Here is an 8,748-nt window from a genome sequence, read left to right as displayed (position 1 = left end):
CTGAGCATGCTCAGTGACAAGCTAAGAGTGGATGGGACACTGTGATGGATATTCAGGTGAGTCTGCTGTTTCCATGGTGACTGCTTGGCCTACTTCTACCCGTGTGTGTGTCTGTGTGTGTGTGTGTGTGTGTGTGTGTGTTGCTACCAAACATGCTAATGAATTAAATCTATATTAAAGGCAAACATCAAACATTCAGTGAGCTGGAAATAAACATTTTATTTGTCTCATGTAAACACTGGAGCTGCAACACAGAACCAGAACCTGCTGGTTCCAGGATGATCCATTCAACACTGTCTGGTACCACTCTGGAGGTTCCGGTTGCATCTGGATCAGTCTCTGGAGGTTTTGGATGGATTTTAATCAGTCTCTGGAGGATCTGGATCTGTCTCTGGACGTAATGGTTGGATCTGGATCAGTTTCTGGATGCGGTCCAGGATGATCTGGTTGGAGCTGCAGCAGTCCTCTGGTCCAAACGGGGCCGTGATGGTCAGAACCCCCGCCACCCTCAGCTCGTCTCCGTCCTCCTCCACAGGGACCCGGTTCTGCTGTAGCCACCGGAGGACTTTCCCTCTCCTCGTCTTCAGCTCGTCTGGGTCCAGACTGGGAGAGTTCTGGGGGAGGAAGGCGGTTCTGAGACGCTCCGCCGTCTCCTCGTCAGCCTCCTGCAGGACCTCCACCTCCTCCACAGCGTGACCCATCACCACCCGAACCGACGCCCCGTCTTCCTTGAACGTCACCAGGACCATGCTGCCGGGGACAGAACCAAAGACCGGGTCAGATCCGGGTCATCATCCGAACCCAGCAACAATAATAAAAAACTAACACTCAAATGTCAGACTGCCTTTAAACTACACACCTGGCGGACACCGGGTCCACGGTGAGCAACCAGCCGCGGAGCTCCTCATCTCTTCCCGCCTTCACCTTCACCTGTTTGTGGACGTACCGGAGCCACTGTAGCGGACCCAGCAGAGCCCAGCCGCGCATCACGTCCACCACCATCAAACGGACACCTCCTGTCTGCGGTTCGTGCCTTTCAATCGGCCGGAAGAAAACACGACAAGGGAAGAAAGGTTCCGCTTTGTAGACCAAACTGAGCCGCTGCTGTCCCCTGCAGGCCGTGAACGCGGCACAACGATACTAAACAGAACATAACAGAAAATAATAAAATTTAACATAGCAAAACTTAATAAAATAAAACAGATAAATATGTCTAATAGGGTAAATTAATTGTTATAAATCAAATAAAAGCGTAACTGAAGCGATAACGCTGAAAATCTAACCGGAAGTAGCTTCACTTGACTTCCGGCGCTAGTCCGTTCAGCAGCTAGCGGCTAAGCTAACATCCACACAGAGTCCGGACTCTGCGGAGCTGTGGAACCGCGGTGAGGATGTCCCGACACGGTCGGTACGGAGGAGGTAACCCGCTCTGTGTTCTCATGTGTCCGGGGACAGACGCGCCGGTACCGGACGGCCTGTCCGGTTAGCATCGGTGCGGCTAAGGCTAGCTGTCATTAGCCTGTCAGAGCTAACGGTTTTACAACCTGACTTTAAATGGAACAGCTGTTTAATGTTTAATGACTAAAGATTGTAGCTGCTTTAGATTTAATATAATATAATATAATATAATATAATATAATATGTTCCTGCTGTTGTTTACATTTATAAATTAATCAAAAATCATTATAAAGTCATAGCCTATTTATATTTTATAAACAGCCTTTTAGTGTCACAGTTAATATTTAGTTTAATTAGGGTTGGTTCTATTTAGCTGAACAGAGTTTATAAAACCCAGCTCTCATCAATAATTAATTATGAATAATTATTGATGAGTAATAATTGATCTGTGACATGTTGGGGTTCAATCTAATCGTCTCCTCGTCCTCTCAAAGATGAATAATAACCTTCTGATCATCCAGAATGAATCGACTCATCCTCATCATCATTATTATTATTGTCGTTATCACACTGATCATGTCCATATGTCTCCATGTCTGTCACGTAGCAGACCTCTCTCTGATTGGCTGTAGCAGCTGGACCTGACTGTCCTCCTCCTCCTCTGTGTCCCCAGAGACCAAAGTGTACGTGGGAAACCTGGGGACGGGGGCGGGTAAAGGCGAGCTGGAGCGGGCCTTCGGGTTTTACGGGCCCCTCAGAACTGTCTGGATCGCCAGGAACCCTCCAGGCTTCGCCTTCGTGGAGTTTGAAGACCCCCGAGACGCAGACGACGCCGTCAGAGGGTTGGACGGAAAGTCAGTGGTCAACACTCACCTGGACACACTCACACCTGGACACACACTTGGACACCCACTGCTCTCACATTGAATTAAGATGAATTGCCGTGGGTTGAAGTTAATTAAGGTTAATTAGGGTGAATTATCTCCTTGGAGGGTGATCTGTGGGAGCCGGGTCCGGGTGGAGCCGTCCAACGGGATGCCTCGGCGCTCTCGGTACGAGCGCCCCCCGACGCGTCGACCTTTTGACCCCAACGATAAATGCTATGAGTGCGGAGAGAGAGGTCACTACGCCTACGACTGTCACCGCTACAGCCGCCGGGGCCGGAGGAGCAGGTAACCGTGGCAACCGCCGCCCTGACGTCACATGAGCCCAGTGTTTTTGATGAAGCTGTGATCGGCCGTGAGCCTCAGTCGCTGATCAACAAGTCAGTAAAGACACAAACAGAGGACAGGATCAGGGTTGAATGTCTTTATTAAATCAGAACGCTTCAACAATATCATCAGCTGCAGGAACATGTGTTTAACGTTTGTTTAACTTTTATTTAATGTGTGTTTAGACGCAGCTTTTCTCCGACTGAGTCTCAGCTGTTTTACTGTTTTTGTCTCTGATGTCTCAGAAATGTCTGAATGAAAGTGAAACTGTCAGACCTGAGTCCAGCAGGATGTTTGATTTACAGCACAGAGCATTACCGGCGTCCTGCTGGGTCCTGCTGGGTCCAGGTCTGCAGCTGTCCCAGTGTTGGACCTGCTAGTGTCTCTAACGTGTTTCTTTCTGGCTGAGTGTGAGATCTTTAACTCCTGGTCCAAACCTTTCAGATCCAAAGGTCTTTCATGACTAGAGTTTTTCTGGTGAGCTGAGGCTGAACTGATCTCCTAAACACTTTTAGAGGCTCGGAGGCAGACCAGCGCCCCGTCCCGTTAATTTGGCCGTCAGTAATGTAACGAGGAAGAGACCCACTGGACGGGGGTCCCTTCTAGAAAAACCCGCCTCGCTTCTATCAAGTCAAGCGATTCGGGTGTCAGTACGGTCGTCGTTAGAAATCTTCTAGATCATCTAGATCTGCTAGACCTGGTCCAAAGAGGGCCGACCGGCAAAAGGTTTATCTCATCACCATTAAAGTCCAGTCTTACACCTGTTCTACCTGCATGAGTATTGTTCAACTATTCATCACTTTATTTCCGGCCCGACTCGCTCCGCCTCTCACTGCTGCTGCTTTGGGTTCTGATTCAGGTCCAGGTCTCGGACCGGGTCCCGTGGGAGGTGGTACTCCCGAAGCAGGAGTCGCAGCAAGAGCCGAGGGAGGAGGTGAGTCCCGTTGGGTCATTGAGACTAGTGCAAGACGGCCTCTTAATCTGGTGGAGGTGTTCTCACCTGTTGATGATGTCATCAGGTCCAGGTCCAGGTCTTTCTCTCCTCGCCGGTCCAGATCGTCCGTCTCCACGGGGAGGTCCAGGTCAGGTCTCCTTCTGTCGTCACCGTCACAGCAGAGATAGAACCAGCTTTAATGCTTCTGCTTGTGTTCTCCAGGTCCAGAACCAGGTCCAGAAGTAGATCCAGAACCAGATCCAGAACTAGGTCCAGGTCTCGAGGTCGGAGCAGGTAGGTGTGACCTTAGTGATCAGTCTATCTCACGTTCACAGGTGAATATTCTGTTAGAACCAGACTGGTGTGTGTGTCTGCAGGTCTGGGTCGATGGGTCGCTCTCGTTCTGGATCTCCAACTAGAAGGTGAGTCTGCTGGTCCTGGTCCTGATTCTGGTTCTGGTTCTGATTCAGTTTGGTTTGTTTCGGTCTGGAGGCTGACTCTCTCTCTCTGTCTCTGTGTTTCTGATAGTCGCTCGCCCTCGGGGAGTTCTGTTGACGACGACTGAAGTTTCTACCTTTTAGTCTTTTGTTTGGTTTGAAGTGTTTCCTGTGAATATTATTGTTTTTCCAGCCCGTGTCTCTAGGTCAGTTTACTTCCTGTTCCTGTCACATGACCAATCAATAAAGATTTCTATCAGAGTCTGACTGTCTACAGGTGTCATGACGTAGAATCAGAACAAAGATGGCCGCCTGACAACAGAGATCAGACGGTGATCCATATGTGATCAGTTCACTGGCCCCAGAGCGAAGCAGCTGGGTTGCTATGACAACAAATCCAGCTAGCGTTTTGAAGTCCTGTTAATCCTGAACACACACACACATTCTGTCTCTAAGCCCCGCCCCCTAAAATGACGCCATCGCCGCCTCCACCACCGGCTCACTCTCAAACTGACACCTGCAGGAGAAGGAGCAGAAAATGGCCGACTCTACCAGCAGCAGCTTTGACTCTTCATCGTCCTCCAACAACTCCTCTTCCTCTATCAGAGACATCACGCACACAGGTATGAAGACTCACCTGGTCCACTGATTGATTAGTGAATGGATCAGCTGATCGGTGAGATCCACAGCTGATTGGCTGAAAGCAGCTGAATTGTGTCTAAGATGTTTTAAAATGTTTTTTTAATGTGGAAGAAACAAATAAAACATCAGAGTGGACTGGCTTTTAACCTGACAGCTGACTGCTCAGTGACATGCTAACAATGCTAACAATGCTAACACAGCTAACCAACATAGCTGAAAGTTAACGACACAAAGCTCTATTGTCCTGGTCTTAGTGAACGGATCAGCTGATTGTTAATCAGATCTCAGTAACAAACTCAGTACTGTTGTACATGTACACTGATCCGGCATAACATTATGACCACCTTCCTAATAATGTGCAGGTCTCCCATGTGGTGACTCATCAGAGAACGGACATGGGCCTTCTGAGGGTGTCCTGTGGTGTCTGATCAACAGGAGGTTGTTAGTGGGGGGGCCTTTGAGGGGAGGGGCCTCTGTGGATCATCCCACAGATACTTGATCAGTTTGGGATCTAGTGAATTTGGAGGCCAGGTCAACACCTTGTGCTGTTCTGCATGTTGTTTTTTTTTAGTTGTTCCTAAAGTGTTTGTGTGTGTGTCTGTGTCAGGCTGCATCCTGCTGGGGTGTCATTGCTATGGGGTGGGGGTGTCTGGTCTGGTCTAGGTGGGTGCTACATGTCTAAGTAACATCCACACCAATGAATGCCAGGTCCAGAAGTTTCCCAGCAGAACACTGAACTGTCACAAGATGGTTTAAATGTTATTCACTTCTCCTGTCAGTGGTCATAATGTTGTGGCTGATCGGTGTATATATAAAATAAATATACATTTATATATATGAACACCTGGTCAATACATGTACATGTATTTTGTTGGTGGACCACTCCTGTGGAGGGGAACAGTCGTCTTCAGTCTGTCTGACTGTGGATTATTTGTGGGTTCCAAACTCTTTAGAGATGTTTCTGGAACCTTTTCCAGCCTGATGAGCAACAACAACTCTTTCTCTGAGCTCCTCAGAAAGCTCCTTTGTCCACAAACATGTGTTGTGAAGATCAGACTGAGACAAATCCCTGATTTATTGAAACTAAACCAGGAACTGAACCACACCTCAGTCTCATTACATTGATGGAAACACTTCTGAACACGTGGACATGGATGTTTTGAGTCAATGTAAAAAAGTTCTGAAGGAATCAAATACTTTTAAGCGGTACTGCTGATACAAACATGTTTAGACCTAGTAACAAAGACCTTGTGGAGTTTAGGAGCAGAGAGGTTTACCCTGGTCTCTGAGGAATGCTGCTCCACCTCCTTAATCAGATCCACATGACTCCACATCTCTGTTTGACCTGGATTATAGAAGTGTGTGGGTGTGTGTGTGTGTGTGTGTGGTGTGTGTGTGTGGTGTGTGTGTGTGTGTGAGTTCCTCCTCATCTACAGTCAGAAACAAACCATGATTCTCCAGTTTAACCTGGATAAACGTTTGAGTTTATGTAGAAACTCACTCAGTTGATTGTAGCTGTGAAGGTTTCAGATCCTGACATGATTTATCTGAGTTCCTACACCTCTTTTCTCCGACACACCAGACTAGGACCTTTAATTATTACCCATCATGCCCTGCAGGTAGGCGTGGTCTCAGTCTCTCTGTCTCCGCAGCCTTACAGCTTGTCCACTGGAAAGAACCCAAGAAGTCGGCAGCAGCGTTCGGCCTGTCGCTGCTGGTCCTCATCTCCGTGGCAACGCTGTCAGTCATCAGCGTGGTGTCCTACCTGCTGCTGGCCTTCCTCTCCGTCACCATCACCTTCAGGTGGGCGGAGCTCCAGGATAGACGGGTAAATGACAGGATGTGACGTCATCTGAACAACTGTCTGCTTCCTGTGTGCAGGATTTACAAGTCAGTGATCCAGGCCGTCCAGAAGTCAGATGAAGGTCATCCGTTCAGGTAACACACACAGTAAGACGCACAACAGCAACACACAGTAACACACTAACATCCTCATCTGTCCTCTGTCGTCAGGTCTCTGCTGGAGAAGGACATCTCTGTGTCCTCGGAGTCTGTCCGGCAGATTGCTGATCAGTGTCTGATCCATCTGAACTGGTTCAGCAGTCAGGCCAGGAGGCTGCTGTTGGTTGAAGACCTGGTCGACTCTCTGAAGGTGCTTACTGAGTGTTAGCACGATGCTAATGTTAGCTTTATGTCTCTTAAACACCAGAGGTGTCTGGCAGACATAATAAACACTCATGGTGGTGGACAGACGCTGTGTCTCTGGAGCAACTGTACAGACGTCTCAACACATACAGACTGTGATTGGAAACTGTGTCATGTTTCAGTTGTTTGTTGTCATGTTTCAGCTGTTTTTTGTCATGTTTCAGCTGTTTGTCATGTTTCAGCTGTTTGTTGTCGTGTTTCAGCTGTTTGTTGTCATGTTTCAGTTGTTTGTCATGTTTCAGCTGTTTTTTGTCATGTTTCAGCTGTTTGTTGTCGTGTTTCAGCTGTTTCTTGTCATGTTTCAGCTGTTTCTTGTCGTGTTTCAGCTGTTTTTTGTCATGTTTCAGTTGTTTGTCATGTTTCAGCTGTTTTTTGTCATATTTCAGCTGTTTGTTGTCATGTTTCAGCTGATTGTTGTCATGTTTCAGTTGTTTGTCATGTTTCAGCTGATTGTTGTCATGTTTCAGTTGTTTGTCATGTTTCAGTTGTTTGTCATGTTTCAGTTGTTTGTTGTCATGTTTCAGCTGATTGTTGTCATGTTTCAGTTGTTTGTCATGTTTCAATTGTTTGTTGTCATGTTTCAGTTGTTTGTCATGTTTCAGTTGTTTGTCATGTTTCAGTTGTTTGTCATGTTTCAATTGTTTGTTGTCATGTTTCAGTTGTTTGTCATGTTTCAGTTGTTTGTCATGTTTCAGTTGTTTGTTGTCATGTTTCAGCTGATGTCATGTTTCAGCTGTTTGTCATGTTTCAGCTCATTGTTGCCATGTTTCAGTTGTTTGTCATGTTTCAGTTGTTTGTTGTCATGTTTCAGCTGATGTCATGTTTCAGCTGTTTGTCATGTTTCAGCTCATTGTTGCCATGTTTCAGTTGTTTGTCATGTTTCAGTTGTTTGTCATGTTTCAGCTGTTTGTTGTCATGTTTCAGCTGATGTCATGTTTCAGCTGTTTGTCATGTTTCAGCTGTTTGTCATGTTTCAGCTCATTGTTGCCATGTTTCAGCTGTTTGTTGTCATGTTTCAGTTGTTTGTCATGTTTCAGTTGTTTGTCATGTTTCAGCTGTTTGCCATGTTTCAGCTGATTGTTGTCATGTTTCAGTTGTTTGTTGTCAAGTTTCAGCTGATTGTTGTCGTGTTTCAGTTGTTTGTTGTCATGTTTCAGCTGTTTGTTGTCGTGTTTCAGCTGTTTGTTGTCATGTTTCAGCTTGCTGCAGTCATGTGGGTGATGACGTACGTCGGCGCTGTGTTTAATGGCGTCTCCATCTTGATTCTCGGTGAGTCAGTTTCTTTGTGACTGATTCAGGTTGAATCAGATTTTCTGACGCTCTCTGTTGTTTCCAGCTGACGTCATCTTCTTCACCACGCCGCTTATCTACCAGAAGAAAAAGGTAAACGATCAAACAAGCAGAAGTCAGTGTTAGAACCAGACGTCCTTTACAACCTGTGTGTGTTTCTTTGTGTGTTCAGACTCAGATTGATCAACAGGTCGAGTTGTTTCAGTCCAAACTGGAGGATTTTCTACAGAAGTGAGTTCATGTTGGTTTGAAAACATCTCTTTGCAGCAGTTAACCAGTTACCATGGTTACCAGACAGACGTAGGCAGGCGTTCACGTTATTTTGTCCAGAGACCACAGCAGGCAGAAAGTACAAACGGCTGAAGCTGTCTCTGTGTCTCCAGGCTGCAGGACAGGTTACCTGGAGCTGTGAGGAGGACCAAAGTTGAGTGACCCCGCCCCCCCTTCTTCTTGATTGGTCTGTTTGTCACTGACTCAGCTGCTGATTGGACAATAAAGTCAGACTGATGAAAAGCAACAGTAAAGCTGTCCACTGTCTTTATTCTGTCTCAATCATGAGTCCACAGTCTGTGTCCGTCCCTCTGTTGTCCACTGTTGTCTGTGTCTGTCCATGACGTTGGGTAAATAACTA

At 46.8% G+C, this 8,748-nt stretch overlaps 3 protein-coding genes across 3 annotated transcripts; 2 read left to right on the top strand and 1 right to left on the bottom strand.

Moving 5' to 3' along the window:
• Positions 1 to 194: 194 nt before the first annotated feature.
• gemin6 (gem (nuclear organelle) associated protein 6) lies at positions 195 to 1,034 on the bottom strand. Its single transcript, XM_084570062.1, has 2 exons — positions 860 to 1,034; positions 195 to 750 (listed from the first exon to the last, which is right to left on the bottom strand). Exons 1-2 carry the CDS (start codon positions 1,000 to 1,002, stop codon positions 360 to 362), a joined length of 534 nt encoding a protein of 177 aa, XP_084426188.1. The 5' UTR covers positions 1,003 to 1,034; the 3' UTR covers positions 195 to 359.
• A 286-nt stretch (positions 1,035 to 1,320) lies between these two features.
• srsf7b (serine and arginine rich splicing factor 7b) lies at positions 1,321 to 4,244 on the top strand. The gene is made up of 8 exons (XM_084565753.1): positions 1,321 to 1,419; positions 2,072 to 2,252; positions 2,391 to 2,570; positions 3,469 to 3,543; positions 3,629 to 3,691; positions 3,766 to 3,837; positions 3,921 to 3,965; positions 4,072 to 4,244. The coding sequence occupies exons 1-8, from the start codon at positions 1,392 to 1,394 to the stop codon at positions 4,106 to 4,108; spliced, it is 681 nt and encodes a 226-aa protein (XP_084421879.1). The 5' UTR covers positions 1,321 to 1,391; the 3' UTR covers positions 4,109 to 4,244.
• Positions 4,245 to 4,385: 141 nt separating this feature from the next.
• On the top strand, positions 4,386 to 8,623 carry LOC311503191 (reticulon-3-B-like). The gene is made up of 8 exons (XM_084565769.1): positions 4,386 to 4,603; positions 6,275 to 6,425; positions 6,504 to 6,560; positions 6,636 to 6,774; positions 8,027 to 8,096; positions 8,164 to 8,210; positions 8,290 to 8,348; positions 8,501 to 8,623. Exons 1-8 carry the CDS (start codon positions 4,519 to 4,521, stop codon positions 8,547 to 8,549), a joined length of 657 nt encoding a protein of 218 aa, XP_084421895.1. The 5' UTR covers positions 4,386 to 4,518; the 3' UTR covers positions 8,550 to 8,623.
• Positions 8,624 to 8,748: the final 125 nt, after the last annotated feature.

The sequence above is a fragment of the Chelon labrosus genome, assembly GCF_963514085.1.
Source record: "Chelon labrosus genome assembly, chromosome: 2".
Lineage (NCBI taxonomy): Eukaryota > Metazoa > Chordata > Actinopteri > Mugiliformes > Mugilidae > Chelon > Chelon labrosus.
Note: the sequence above shows the minus strand (reverse complement) of the source record. Positions and strands in the feature narration are given on the sequence as shown.

What these genes read in the sequence shown, in the direction of transcription:
- gemin6 (XM_084570062.1), bottom strand. Translation starts at nt 1,002, where the DNA reads ATGGTGGTGGACGTGATGCGCGGCTGGGCTCTGCTGGGTCCGCTACAG. An exon ending in GTGGACCCGGTGTCCGCCAG is followed by an intron (nt 751 to 859) that starts GTGTGTAGTTTA and finishes TGTCCCCGGCAG; the next exon opens with CATGGTCCTGGTGACGTTCA.
- srsf7b (XM_084565753.1), top strand. Translation starts at nt 1,392, where the DNA reads ATGTCCCGACACGGTCGGTACGGAGGAG. An exon ending in GTCAGAGGGTTGGACGGAAA is followed by an intron (nt 2,253 to 2,390) that starts GTCAGTGGTCAA and finishes ATCTCCTTGGAG; the next exon opens with GGTGATCTGTGGGAGCCGGG. An exon ending in AGGTCTCGAGGTCGGAGCAG is followed by an intron (nt 3,838 to 3,920) that starts GTAGGTGTGACC and finishes GTGTGTCTGCAG; the next exon opens with GTCTGGGTCGATGGGTCGCT.
- LOC311503191 (XM_084565769.1), top strand. Translation starts at nt 4,519, where the DNA reads ATGGCCGACTCTACCAGCAGCAGCTTTGACTCTTCATCGTCCTCCAAC. An exon ending in TCCGTCACCATCACCTTCAG is followed by an intron (nt 6,426 to 6,503) that starts GTGGGCGGAGCT and finishes TCCTGTGTGCAG; the next exon opens with GATTTACAAGTCAGTGATCC. An exon ending in TTATCTACCAGAAGAAAAAG is followed by an intron (nt 8,211 to 8,289) that starts GTAAACGATCAA and finishes TTGTGTGTTCAG; the next exon opens with ACTCAGATTGATCAACAGGT.